General features: G+C 43.4%; 1 protein-coding gene across 3 annotated transcripts in view; it reads right to left on the bottom strand.

The window, feature by feature from the left end:
* LOC149322983 (PDZ domain-containing protein 4-like) overlaps positions 1–15,091 on the bottom strand; it is a 37,559-nt gene that overhangs the window by 5,424 nt on the left and 17,044 nt on the right. The window contains exons 2-7 of one of the 3 annotated variants that reach the window (XM_089485816.1): positions 12,862–13,133; positions 10,390–10,480; positions 8,132–8,230; positions 3,995–4,057; positions 3,800–3,901; positions 1,299–1,409 (exon numbers count right to left, since the gene is read on the bottom strand). In XM_089485816.1, coding sequence (XP_089341942.1) covers positions 1,299–1,409; positions 3,800–3,901; positions 3,995–4,057; positions 8,132–8,230; positions 10,390–10,480; positions 12,862–13,133 — 738 coding nt within the window. The remainder of the gene's footprint in view (positions 1–1,298; positions 1,410–3,799; positions 3,902–3,994; positions 4,058–8,131; positions 8,231–10,389; positions 10,481–12,861; positions 13,134–15,091) is intronic. The other 2 variants (XM_089485826.1, XM_089485831.1) reach the window with 2 other exon arrangements.

Below are 15,091 nucleotides of genomic sequence, written 5' to 3'. Positions count from 1 at the left end.
CAGAGTTTGAGTGGAGTCCGCTGTGGTTTGAGAAGAAACATATTTGAGAGGGGTTAGCGTGAGGAGTTTGAGCTGAGTGACTGGTAAAGGTCTGATTTAGCTTGAGAATCGGGAGTGTGGTATTTCAAATTTTATATATAAATAGAATCATAAGAGACCCCAAGGGCCAACCAGTCCAACCCCATTCTGCCATGCAGGAACTCACAATCAAAGCACCCCCAGCAGATGGCCATCCAGCCTCTGTTTTAAAGATCTCCGAAGGAGACACTACCACACTCAGAGAGAACATCTTGCACTGTCAAACAGCTTTTACCATCAGGAAGTTCTTCCTAGTATTTTAAGTAGAATCTCTTTTCCTGTCGTTTGAATCCATTGTTCTGTGTCCTACTCTCTGGAGCAGCAGAAAACAAGCTTGCTCATTCCGCAATATGACATCTCTTCAAATACTGTATTTAAACAGGGCTATCATATCACCTCTTAATCTTCTTTTCTCCAGGCTAACATTCCCAGCTCCCAAAGTCACTACTCAAAGGCATGATTTCCACACCTTCCACCATTTTGGTCACCCTCTTTTGGACACGGTCCAGTTGTCAACATCCTTTTTGAACTGTAGTGCTTAGAACTGGGTGCAAAGTTCTGCAAATGAAGTTTTGTATTAGTTTTTATACAGTTTTGACCTCCAGAATCACTATCAATCTGAAAAGTGGGTTTGGGACAAAGTGTCTGCATTGAAGGTAGAAGGGTGATGTACTGTTGAGGATAAAAGTAGAATAAATCCTCATATGAATCTTGAGGGCATTTAGATTTCTCCTGTAATTGGTGTCACATAAGGGTGACATGAAGAAGGCCTTCCATGTGGCAGAGGTGAGGATCAGGGAAAGCCGTCCCACTGAGTGTTTGGAATGAACCCTGGAAGTCTTCATGTTTGGTGAGTTGTGTGGAAAGACCCCCCACATTTGGCCACAGTGATGGAATTGTCTGAGATGAATCCGTACCGCTGATAGCACTACTGTGATTATCTTAAGAGTATCCCCACACTTCTTGTATACAGTGGTGGGATAAAGGGTGGAAACCCTACATTTGGTGTAAGCAGCAGTGGTATATAAACTGAGATCCCCACATTTGGTGGCAGAGATGGGATTACTCTCAATTTGGTGGCAGGTGCTTGAGAGATCCTCACAGCCACCCCGGTGTGTGAGGCTGTTCTATGCCCTATGCGTTACATGGTTCCACCATAAATCAATCCTGTCAGGTAACAGTACCACTGACTCCTCACTTTTCTCCTCTACACCACATACCTGCTGGCTTGGTGGTGAAAGAAGCCGCTGGGGTTTTGTTCCAGCTTCATGGTCTGAGCCAAAGTCATCTAGAAGATCGTCACGGTCACTATCCTTCCAGCGCTTGGACAACTGGAAGAGTGAAGAGAATTGGCAATGGCCAAAGATGTTACTGCCTAAAAGCTAGAATTTCTTCATGTTTACATCCAGATAACCTCAGTCTCCACAAATCCTGGTATTCCCCACACTACCCTGTACTGATTGACAGCTGCTTGAAATCATAGAAGATCCTGGAAAATGTTATTTTTGCCCTAAAGTACCCAGTATCCCCTAGCCAGCATGGTCACTGCTGGATGGACAATTGCATGAGCTGCAGAAAACCCCAAAATGTCCAAATACAAATAATGGAAATTACTCAAGTAGGCCAAAGCACTTGGACCCATTTTATTCCATCTGGATAGCTATCGATTTTACACTATAGCGCAAATGGTTTTCTTTAAAAAAGGCATTTCCAATTTTCACCACGGGTTACTTTGTTGAGCTGGAACTTTTCATTCTTATCTCCTACCCGTCTAACCATCTATTAATCAACGCGCATTAATTAAATCAGTGGATTCCAGATCACACAGAGATCTTACTCACATTTAAAATTGGTGTACCTCTGTGATGGAATACACGTGTAACCTCCCAGGAGATTACCACACTGCAGTGTTAACCTGAGGATAACCTGTGGTACATTTGTTATAGAGGATCATGGAAGCACTCTGATATAGCACTGCATAATTTCGCACTTAATTCACAATTTTGTAAAATCAAAATTTCAGAAACAAAACATAATATTGCAATATACTTAGCACGCTTATGTGATTGAATGAATCACAATCACAGAAGTACTATTGTACTATTGCTACTCTGGAAACAAGGGGAGTCTTCTGTATTTTATTGAGTACCACTGTGGCTCAAGCACATTTTTAAAAAAAATTGGAACATAGAAGAAAGTTTCCCCATAATTTATTTATTTTTTTAACCACAGAAGATGTAGTAAGGAGTGAGAAAGACCGAATAGTTACTCCATGTCTATTGCTAAGAGCCCTCCAACTAGAAGTACCCATAGCCAGATTATTCATTAGGAATGGTCTCAGAAACAGGTTTGGGGTGGGTTTCTGTAAAGCCTCCAGTTACAGTTTCTGCACCCATTATCAAACTCAATACTGTTCACACCACAGGACGGCCAACTTGTGGCCCTTGAGATGCTGTTAGACAGCAACCCCCAACATCTTTAGCTAACAGTAAGGGATAATAAAAGTTTAGGGGTTGCTAGATCTCAGGGCCTGGCCCTGAGTCTTCGTTGTTAATGGCTCGTCTTCAGGTAAGAGACAAGGGTGCCAGTTCTCGAATTTTGCTGGGGTCTGTTTTTGTCAAGAGGATAGGACTGTGTGCAAATCTACAGTTTAGCATGTAGAAGGACAGCTTGCTGCAATTTGCAAGGCTTCGTTTGTTGCTGCACAATCACCTCTCCTTTATCATAGGGGATTCATTCCGGACCCCCTTGCAAAAGCAGAGTTTCACCTATATTCAAGCACCGTTGGCTTGAATATAGGAGCGGGCACATGCAGGTGTGTACCCCATTCATTCTCCCTCAGTTGTCCCTCACGCATAAGCAAAGGACGTGAGTCTGAAGACTAAGAACAGAGGGAGGACTGTAGATTCCTGTTCGATTTGTAACATCTTCCCTGATGAAGAAGCCCATGGAGTTTTGAAATCTTGCAACAAGTATATTGTGCATTTCAATTGACCAATAAAAGTATCACTGATGGATTTTTAATGTATTTACTTAGTTAGCTTGCTGCTTCCCTCTCAGGGATAGAAGGGCTCACACTTCACTCTGCTTTGTATCCATCGTGTGACTAGAAACAAGTAGCCTAGGTTAAATGTTTACTTATTCTGTCTTCTTAAATCAATGAGAAGGTGTAATCCCCTTATTTCACCTTGATTTGGAAGCAGCCCTTTTAGATAAGATTTCTCTCTTAATTTACAAATAGGAAAATATGTTCTACTTGTGTGTTTGAGTGACTAGTTGTGAACAACTGTGGTTGATACTTAATGCGTAATGATTAATGACATCACCAGGGCACATCCCTAGGTCACAGGTTTGGGGCTGGAAATCTCAGAGTCTGGAATGATTCTGAACTGGCAACCATAGGAAAAGTTACAGGGCAGCAACATTTTGGAGGTCACAGGTTTCCCACACTGTCCAGTAGCAGCTCTCTGGGGTGTCTGACAAGAGACTTTGGGCCCTAAGGACTGGATCGCAGTTTGGTGCAGCTCCTGGCCTCTTAAGATGCATGTGTCATTTAAATGACACACCTCTAAAGTGACCTGAAGCAGCTTTATTTTGGCCTGTCTGACTGAGTCCTTTGTTAGACATAACTGGAGAGACCAGGGACTAAACCATGTTACTGCTGAGCATCAGCCCTTCCCTGTTCTTCTTCACATGTGTGGTGTATCTAAATGCCTCTCACCTCAGTTTCAGGTCTAGCCAGCAGCAGAGAAATGTTTGTCCTCTCCTCCTGTGTGAGAATTGCTACAGCCTCCTCCCGGTTTTGTACCTCCATGCCATTAATCTAGAAATGGGGGAAATATTACATTCATGGTAAACAACATCCTCCCTCCCTCAACTTGCCCTGCAACCACTGCCGCGACCACCCATCATTTACCTGGACAATGCGATCTCCTTCCCTGATCCGACCATCCTTGGCAGCAATACTGTTAGGGTTAACCTGGGGTAAGAAAAGTCAAATTAGCATCAGGAGAACAGACTAAGAATTTTGTTTTGCAGTTTTTCTTGTTACGGTTAGAATCTCCTAACCTTTGAATGATGGGCAAGGTGCCAACACACACCTTACTAGGTGGCTGTGTGTCCTACTCTACAGAGAACAATCCTATGCTTCAAGGACTATCCAAAGTTTACTTTATAGAATGAAGACCTGTAAAGTATAAGAGCAGGAACCTCTTATAAAATCTAGACTGGATCTACACTACAGTATATATATCAGTTTGATACCACCAGAATTGCTGTGAATCCATCCAAGGGACCCTTGGGATTTGTTTGATTAGAAAAAGCCTATCTCAGTTACCAAAACCTCTGACAGTGAAGCTCCTTTTTACAAAGTCTTTTTTTGCCCATCCAGCCCCTTTTCTTCCTCTTCCTTTATATTTGCCATTGCATTTCTCAAATTGTTTCTGTTTTATGGCAACCCTAAGCCGACCCTTTCACAGGGTTTTCTATGGCTGAGAGGGTGTGACATACCCAAGATCACTCAGCATGTTTCCATGGCAGAGCAGGGGATCGAATCCCAATCTTCAGAATCCTAGTCCTACACTCAAACCACTACACCACACTGGCTCTCTATCTATAAACTGGGAAATATTTCAGCAGCAATGAAAGCAATAAAGGTTGAGCTTGCAAAGTGGGTTTATACTCTAGTTTACTGCTTCTAAGGCTATCGGATGTGAGGGACTAGCAATTATTTTATCCTCAGCGTGTCAGGGACTGGCACTATATTTGTGCCCATTGGCTACAATTCTTTCTGATGGTTCAGGGACCAGCTTCAGGGACCACCAATTTGAATAGCACTGCTTTGGCTGATCCTACTGTGATGTGTGTGCCTGTGTAAAGAGCAGTTATCTCCAGAATCCCTTACAGAGCATGCATGAACAACAAAACACAGAGAAAAGGTGAGAGCGGATAAGTCTGCTTTGCCAGCATGTGAAAAAAAGCATAGCTCTAGAAGTTTGACCACCAAAATGGAAATCATAAGAAAAGTAACGTCAGCTGAGAAAAAAAGTCATCCATGGATCCATTCTGGAAGAGTCCTTTGTGTGATCTTTGGAAGATTCAAAATGTTTTTGATTACTTGTGCAAGGCTTATCTGACCTGCTTGCTGCATTTCACTGGTGTATATGGTTAGTGTTGAGTAATATTTTTGCTGAAACATGTTAAGACTGCTCTTCTTTTCTGTCGTGCAGAAAAGTCTCAATTCTTTCCATGTTACACTTCTGTCTGGTGAATCTTTTGTTAAAGACGTAATACTCAGGAACCCATTTACTTCATTAACTGAGCTATATCTGCACTGAGAGTCCTTGTGTGGAGAATTGTAGTCCTGCCTTCCTAAACTTGAGTCCTATAGCAGAGAATTCAAAGCACCTCACCAAACTACAGCACTAGAATGCCACAGCATGGAGTGACAGCAGTTACCGGTAAGCTGGCATCAAAGTGCTATAACGGTGTAGTGTAGGCACATTCTAGATACTAACTAGTGTGGCTGCCCTAATACTAGCACACACCAGAATCTAACTCTGCATCAGTTCAAGGCAAGCTGGGCTCTGCTCTGCACACTATGTCCTAAGATCTAGATGATCAGTGGCTCTCAACCTTCCTAATGCCGTGACCCTTTAATACAGTTCCTCATGTTGTGCTAACCCCCAACCATAAAATTATTTTCATCTTGGTTCCTAAGACCATTGGAAATATGTGTTTTCCAATGGTCCTAGGTGACCCCTGTGAAAGGGTCGTTTGACCGCCCCAAAGGGGTCACAACCCAAGGTTGAGAACCGCTGATCTGGATGAATGATGTAAGGACCTTCTTTGTTATGTGTCTCCTGCTCTGTAGTACTAGATCTCATCTGGTGTGATCAGGGCCACACCAGATGAGATCTGAAACTGTAGGGGAAACCTCTTTTTTCCCCTTGTCACTGGGGTTTTCTCCCTAATACGTAGTTGGTATATATTCTGAGGGTGGCTTTCAGTGTCATTTGGTGTAATGGTTCGTGTACCAGGCTAGGGAGACCTGGGTCGAGGAAGATTATCACACGAGACTTCTACAGTACAACAATTGTGTTTCTGAAGCACACAGAAGCATATTGAAGCAATCGTTATCACACCTTCGCTTCAACACCATATGTGCACCGGTATCCATATTGTCCTGATTCTGCTTACTCTCCAGTATTGTCCTATTTAGGGTGTGCAGATCAATCTGGCAAGGCAGGGGAAGAGAGATTGGGCAGTGGAGGATGAGTGGGAAGAAGAGATGGGATGGTAGATGGGGGGAGGAAAGGAGAGATCGGTGGTGGATGACAGCAAAAGAGAAATGAAAGGCATTGCTCAGTCTGCTTGGGAATAGCGAGGGGGAGTGCAAAGAGAGGGGAAGAGAAGGAGAAGGCAGCCCCTCATGCCATGTGACTGTTGTCTCTTCTGTTTCTGAAGTGGAAGAGATTATCATATGTGGGGGACTACCTGGATAGCAGTGCTATTGGGAGTCATTGACAAGTTTTCCCCATCAGTGTGTCAGAAATGACTGAAGTGCCCACCAGCAATGGGATGAAGACAATGTCATGCGGTGAATACCGCCCGATAATGCTACTGTTTTGCTTTAGTCTCACAATAGAAGCCTTGTGTGATAATGTCCCAAATCCCCACTCAACAGCCATGATGCTCAGTGGGTGCTCTTTGGCGAATCACTCTTTGTCACTGTAAACAACCTTGCATGGTTACTGTAATTATAAAATGGTGAATTCCTGCTCCTGGAGGAGGCATTGGATTAAAATGTGATAAAAGAGCATGTCTTGCAAATCCTGAAGATGAGGTCTTTGCAAATCCCATGCCTGCTTTGAAAACTCACTGGAGTCGCACCACCAGAAAAACAATTCCATCAGTTACAAAAGAGCTCCTTCCCAAAATGCACTGAATAGTCTGGGGAAGCATCATAATTGGCCAAACAGTCCTAAATTAATATCTTCAGGCAGGCACAGAGCCCTCTAGGTTTCACAGGCTGCCTCTGTTTTCTGGGCTGATGACCTGGTGCTTTGTGCATGAATTCCCTGCTTCCTACTTTTTTCCTCAATAACTATAAATTCCAGAATGCTGGGAGGCTTGGTACACAAGAGATGCCACTGCAATGTTTCCAAAGACATTTGAAACATGCTTTATATTCATTTTAAGCTCATCATACTGGAATTATGAGTGTAGCTCCTGGAGTTATATTCAAAGGCAATACTTATGGAACCCTGGTTTGCTCTTAAGCTAAAAGTGATGTTAATTATGTGACTGCAATTAATTTTTACATTTTGAAAATGTAAACAGCATCTCTCTAGTGGAGACTGAGGAGGATTCTGACTATTAAGGATGGTGAGAGTAAGAATTTAATATAACCTCCCTTTCCCTAACTCATTTCGGTCCCTAAGGAAATCCTTCCTCTCACCAGAATCTGCTGTTTTTATGGCTAAAGAAACCTCCATTTCTGTCTTCCTCTGTCTAGATGCTTCTCTCAAGTCTTACTTCCCCAGTTTAAGAAAGCACCAGAACACACTTCCTTCTTCTTGACATTTTCTGAGGTTCCACAGCCTCTGCAGTACAGTTGGCCCTTGGTATCCACTGGGGTTTGGTTTTGGGGCTCCCTGCAGATACCAAAATCTGTGGACACTCAAGTCCCATCAAATACAGTGGCATATATATAATCTGTGGATATGGAGGGCTGGCTGTAATATCTATCCAGCCATCCCCTTTGAGAAAATTACTTTTTGGTAATCCCACACCCAGAATCTCAGAAGTCTCCTCTGCTCACTCTTTAGCTTGGCCAGAATATCCCAGGAACATGTGCAAATGAAGCTGGTATGTAACTCACTACCCCCCACCCAAAAGCAACAGAAGAACAAGGGAGTGGGTTCTCCCTGGCATGTAAAGCTTGAGTCCCAACATGCAGCTTCCCCTTTCCAACCCCCCTGCCCCACTTGCCTACCTTGGCCTCTCCAGGCCACACATATTGCACCCCACCAAGAGCTGCCCCCTCCCCCACCTCTCCAACGTAGATGCCTACATCGTCCTCATCATCAGTTCGGTAACAAACCATCAGGCCCAGCTTGTCCCGGTGACTGGATTTGTACAGCTCCACCTCCTGTGGGACAGAGAAAGCACCAGACAAAGGTCACACTTACTGTCACCATGACCCATCACCAACCCTCCCTTTGTTGCTGTATGCCTTCAAGTCATTTCCAACTTATGGGGACCCTAAGGCGACCCATGGGGTTTTCTTGGGAAGATTTTCTCAGAGGAATTTTGCCACTGCCATCCAGAGGCTGAGTGATTTGATTGAGGCTACCCAGTGGGTTTCCATGGCTGAGTAAAGATTTGAACCCTGATCTCATCGTCGTCCTACACTCAAACCACTATGCCACGCTGGCCCTCCCCCCTCCCTTTGGAGCCTGTTAAAGTTACCTTTTTGGACTATAACCCATGGGAATCTGGAAGGAGGGATTTCTCCCTAAGTTGTGCCTTAGATATGGTGGAAGTTTTAACAGCTTTTACCATGTCACCCCAGATGAGAAATTCACAACTAAAACATTTTCCTGGTTGCTTTAGACCACTGTTTCCCAACCTTTAGTCCTCCATTTGTTTTAGACTTCCAGAAGCCCCAGTCAATTTGGCTAACAGGGAGAAATTATGGGAGCTGAAGTCCAAAACATCTAGAAGACCAAAGGTTGGGAACCTCTGCTTTATTTTTGAGCCAAGGCAATAAAAGCAGTGTCAAGCTGGATTATTTCTGCAGTGTGATTTGGACAAGAAAGAATAGCATGGAATGGAACATCAACATAGTAAGGTATTATTAAAAGGAAACAAATATCCATAGAGATATCAGCAAATGTTAATGCAGAATCTCTTGTTTGTTTGTTTAGCTGCAACAGACTAATATAGCTACCCTTCTGGAAACGGTTGCAATGGATGACCAAAATCTGAGCTTGGAATGTTATTGTGCAAAAGTTATTTGTTCTGATACTCCTTGGCTTATCACTCTTTAGGAAGTATGCTGTTTAAATGACACACACATCTTAAGAGGCCAGAAGCTGCACCAAAGCTGCACTCCAGTCTTTAGGACTGGAGTGTGGCTTAGGCACACCTTCCGGCCTCCTAGGATGCATGCATCATTTAAACAGCATACCTCCAAAGTGACCCGAAGCAGCTTTATTTTGGCCTGTCTGTTTGGGTTATTAACTTACGACTTATTGGTGGTGGGTGGGCAGGTGTAAACACTTTCATACCCTCCAACATTTCACAGATAAAAACTGGGACACATGTGGCTAAGCAACATCTGACTGTAGTCAAGATGGCAAAACCTACCAATGAGGAAAAACACACAAGCTAGGAGAGGCTGTAGCAATTTGCTTTTTGCCTGAAACTATTGGGAAGGATTCCTCCCCAATTTCTCTCCCTGTTGGAGTACAAACTACTTTTGCTCTCTAAACTCTGTTTGCAGGAACTGCAAGGAGGAGAGAAAAACTGGGATATTTTAGGGGCAACTGAAAAAGTGAGACAAGAGAGGATTGATTGGGACTGTCCCTATCAAACTGAGACATTTGGATGGTATGCACTTTATGTTGTTTGTTAAAAACCTACTGCATTAGCTGTTGCTTTGCAAGGCTACCTGAGTCATTTCCAGACATTTGGCCAATGTTGTTGTGTGCCTTCAAGTCATCGCCAACTTATGGTGCCCCTAAGGCAAGCCTTTCACTGGGTTTTCTTGGTAAGATTTGTTCAGAGGGGATATGTCTTTGCCTTCCTCTGAGAGGATGTGACTTGCCCATAGCTGATCAGGAATCAGGATCTTGGTCTCCAGAGGCATTGTCCAATACTCAAACCACTACATCACACTTGCTCTCTTTTTAGTCAACTACATGCTGCGGATTTTGAGAACCTTGGGACAAAGTATGCTTAGCGGAAAGTGTGCTAATTGGACCTTCTTTTATGTGGCTTCTGACCTGTTTGGTTGCTCTGTGCAAAACAAAATGTCATCAGAGCAGTGGGCTCGTTGCCAGCTTTGGTATCCTGACCAGTGCCTGACCTTTCAGCTCTCTGCACCTCAGTCCTGATAGCTTAATGTGTGGCAAAAGCACAATATTATTAAATAACTGAGCCACATTCTGCCCATTCATGGCACCCAGAATTTTATCACGCTATATTGTCTTCTTTCTTTTACCTAATAGTAGGGCTTAGCCCAGTTCCCTGGCCTCTGGATAGCAAAATGGTAAAGGTTTGGATCCAGCTCCATCACATTCTCACCTCATACTCCAGCTCTTCTGCTCGTTCAGTCTCTGGAGCACCTCCTTCCATGAATTCCACAGGGTCATAATATTCATGTCCAATTGGGGGGCTGGGCACAACAGAAGACACAAGATTATTAGGTGAAGCATGCTTTTGCTACCAATCAGCCCTTAAGAGACACTCAGGGCTCTGTCTTCATGAATTCACTAAGACACTAGTGTAATAGTGAAAGTACACATCTGCAGCTTAAGCCATTGGTCTGTCATGGAACTCAGGGGGGTGAAAGATGTTTATCTGACACAACCTCACCCTCTCTAGTCTAGTCTAGGAAAATCAAATTCAAGGAAGCAATAGCAATTAGTATTTATCTGGCATGATACTCAGGAAAGTGACTCAAGCTGCATCTGCACTACAGAAATAATTTGGTTTGAAAGCAGTTTAACTGCCTGGGCTCAGTGCTATGGAATCCTGGGATTTGTAGAAAGCTCTGGTGCCACAACCATCTATAGATCTCAGAATTTTATCGCATTGAGCCAGAGCAGTTAAAGTGGAGTCAAACTGGATTGTTTCTGCAGTGCAAATGAGGCACTAGCATAGACATTTGGGAGTACACAGGGGCTGGAATCCTTTTGGAGCTTTACTCTGCCACAGCTGGGGTAAAGTAGTTTTTGCAGCGGTGTATGGTGGCGGTGGGAGGGATGGCAGCGAAAACCATCTCTGTTGTCAAGGGAAAGTGCCATGAGAGATCTTGAGCAGCTTTCAGATTTGGCAGAGTCTCCTGGCTAAGGCAGTTTTTGCTGCTGCTTCCTTGTTGTTGCAGTGTCTGGAGTCATTTTGCCTACTCAGCCCCTGCCATGTATCCCAGTGCAGGATAAAACAGCCAGTCAGGGGGGGAAAAATCACCATTTAGCATAAATCACTAATTTGTGCTAAATATTGGGAAAACAATGAGACTCCGAATATCTCAGAATGGCTGGGAAAAGTGATGGACTTCACTGAATTAGCGAAACAGGCTAATCTTGTTGAAGGCAATGGCAAAAATGATTTCTTAGGAATTTGGAAACCTTTATGGATTATGCTAAAGGTTTAGGAGGAGGCATAGTAATATCAAATTTTAGTTTGTAAATATTATTCATATTTTTTAGAAGAAAAAAAGTAATAGAATGGATAGGATAATTATTTTTTAAAAAGAGTAATATGGTATGTATATAAGAACTGCAATACAGATGAATGGGACGTCTTATAATACACTTGGGTGGTGGGGTATGAGTTGTTAATAAGTATTGAATTGTTTATACTGTACTTCTTTATTTTCCTTTTCTTCCTTTTTTCTGTTTCCCTTTTTTCTTTATTTCTTTTCCTTTTTCCCTTCTTGTTTCTCTATTTCCCCCTTTCTATCCTCTTGTTTTATTATTTGCATTTTTGTCACTATGTATAATTATATTGTATATTTTTATGTATATTGTGTATATCTTATGTGTATTTTTCCTTTTTATTTAACTGTTGTTTCTACATCATTATTTGAAAATATATTTTTAATTTAAAAAAGAAAAATATATATGTCACTGCAGGCTCCTTAGAGGACCATTGTCAAATGCACCTCTATAATGACAAATCAAGACTGAACTCCCACTGCAAGCCAGGATGACTTAAACTGAGGCTGTCATACTTTGGACATATCACAAGACAATATGATTCATATAATCATGGAATTCAAGTAGTTTATCGCACCAGGGATAAAACGTTCCCCGATGCGTTACAACGGGCACGCGGGGGATGCGCACGGAGCGTGATGGAAACCCGATGGGGTCCAGAATGCTAGTTTACCATACAGGGAACGCTGCTGCTGCCGCCAAGCGTTCCCATCGCATTCCCATTGGGCTCCAGGGGATGCCATTTCTGGGGATGCTTTGAAACAGTTCCCCGAAATAGCGTCCCCTGGAGCCCAATGGGAACGCGATGGGAATGCTCGGCAGTGGCAGCATCCCCTGTGTGGTAAACTAGCGTTCTGGGCCCCATCGGGTTCCTATCATGCTCCGTGTGTGCCTCCGCGCATGCTCATTGTAACGCATCAGGGCAGTTTTATCCCCGGTGCGATAAACTTCCAAGAGTTGGAACAGACCACAAGGGCCATCCAGTCCAACCCCCTGCCATGCAGGAACTCTCAATCAAAGCAGATTCATTGAGAAAAGACAATAATATTTGGTAAAATGGAAGGCAGCAGGAAAAGAGGAAGGCCACATTACAGGTGTTTAGAGTCAATCAAGGAAGCCATGGCCCTGAGTTTTCAAAACCAAAGCAGACCTCTTGGAGGCCTCTCATTCATAGGGAAACCATAGGTTGAAGTCCACTTGATGGCAAATTACAACAATAATGGCTAGTTGGCAAATCTAAGAGTATAGAGTATTAGGGTGTGGGCTATAGGGATAGAATTAAAGGACACCAGGAGCAAAGGACAGAGGAGAAATTGGTCCCCAAGGGAATACTCACAGATCTGACAGCCCATAGGGTTCCAATGTCACAGCTGGAGGACTTGGTGGCCGCATCCTTCCTAGGCCCAGTAGGTGTTCAAAGGTGATGTCTGTCTGTGTTCCACTGTCCACCAGAGTGGTGGGATCCCCTTGTGGGATGGGTCCTTCACCACCACCACCCCGGCTGCGGGGACTGCGGCGTAGCACCTGGATGACCAGAGGCTCCTTAGAACATCTCAGGGCTTCAAGGGTCTGCTCCTGTGAGAGACGGGACAGCTCCCGACCATTCACCTGTAGATGGCCATGGATGGCAGGTGAAGGGAAACAGAACGAGAGAAAGAGAAGAAGAAGATTTCTTATAAATTCACAGTCCTCTACTTTTTTTCTTTCACTTAATCTACTGAGAGTGACCAAACCCTCCTCAGATATTGTCACACTTGAGCTGAGACAAGCTACATAATTTCCACCTTAAATCCTCAAATTATGAGGTAGCTCCTAATTTTACAAAATGATGAATTTAAAGTTTTACAGAATAAACATTTCTGACAATGCTGTATAAGGCCTCTTAAGGTTGACACACCGTGGCTTCTGATTTCTCCGTATGTCTGTGAAAGCTGAGAGGAAGAAAATCAGCTCCTCTGAAAGGCAGTGCTGGAGAAGTCTATACCATGGACTGCTAAAAAGACAAATGAATGGTTCCTTGAATAAATCAGGCCTGAACTCTCACTAGAAGCTAAAATTACTAAATAGAGGCTGTTGTACTTTGGACATATCAGACATGACTTGTTGGAAAGGATAACACTTGACAAAATGGAAGGCAGTAGAAAAAGAGGGAGACCATGCTACAGGCAGATTGATTCAGCCATGACCCAAGTTTGCAAGACCTGAGCAGGGCAGATGATAGCCAAGGTTTCTGTAGGTCTTTCATTCATAGGGTCACCATAAATCAAAGTCAACTTGATGCCAAATAAGAACAACAAAGTTAGGCCCTTAGTGTGTCTTAATCTAGCCCTGAGTGGTTCCCTGATCTCTGTAGAGACAAGTGTCTGCAGCCTGTGAGCTGTATGTGATTCTTTAGTGGTTCCTTGAGACCCCCAATTTCCCATTACAGTTGCCAGCACCACCCACACTCAATTTTTCAAAATTCTTCCTCAAATCACTTTTGGGACTCGAAAGTACAACCCCTGCATCCATGGGAGGATATGTTCCTGGGCTTACTATGGAAACATGAAACCATGGATAATAGCATACTCTAATGAAATGAATGACCTCCCATGGATGTTGATCATAGAGTTGTGCTGGATAACGTAGAGATTCCTGGAGAGAGAACACCTCTTGACATTTTTAGTTCCTCCAGCACAGCTCTATAGTCAACTTCCACTAGAACAGTGGTTCCCAACCTTTCTAATGCTGTGACCCTTTAATACAATTCCTCATGTTGTGGTGACCCCCAACCATACAATTATTTTCATTGCTGCATGCAAATATGTTTTCCAATGGTCTTAGGCGACCCCTGTGAAATGGTCGTTTGACCCCCCCAAAGGGGTCCCGACCCACAGGTTGGGAACCACTGCACTAGAAGCATACCATAGAATTGTGCTGGAAGACCTAGAAAATGCTTAGAGTACTTATTGTTACACACATGGATCACTGAACCACAGATATAAGTCCCACAGATACAGGGACCATACTGTGCAGTACCTTCTGCTCCATTTAAAATGCTATTTTGCCCACCCCCGTATGAAACACACAGATCCCACCTCTATCCTAGAGGTCATAGAAGCAACTGGGAGTGATGCAACTTTACTTCCAGTCACTTCAAATGATATGCACATCATCACAGTGAACCCCTCAGAGCTCTCAAGAGAGCCCAAAAGGTGTGTGTGTGTGCATGTGCACGCACGTCTGCTCTGGAGTGTACCCATCCTTGCCATAGGGAGATAGAGAAAGTATGGACATATTTTTGGGAATATGGGATATGATAATAGATCTCTCAGAGTAACTAATGTGCTAGGCAGGAGCTGAATAGTTCACTAGCCCACTCCACCACCCACACAAAATCTAGCAGAAAAAGATACTAAACTTAGTCTTCTTTATAAGATATATAAAAGCAGTTTTATTAATAGGTCTGTGTATATGCCTTCAAGTTGCCTTCGTGCTGAAACCATGCATTTCACAGTGCTTTCTTAGGCAAGGAACATTCAGAGGTGACTTTGCCAGTTCCTTCCTCTGAAATATACTCTATAGCA

The sequence above is a fragment of the Sceloporus occidentalis genome, unplaced genomic scaffold (genome assembly GCF_023333645.1).
Source record: "Sceloporus occidentalis isolate IW3139 unplaced genomic scaffold, rSceOcc1.0.p SCAF_1, whole genome shotgun sequence".
Taxonomy (NCBI): domain Eukaryota; kingdom Metazoa; phylum Chordata; class Lepidosauria; order Squamata; family Phrynosomatidae; genus Sceloporus; species Sceloporus occidentalis.
Note: the sequence above shows the minus strand (reverse complement) of the source record. Positions and strands in the feature narration are given on the sequence as shown.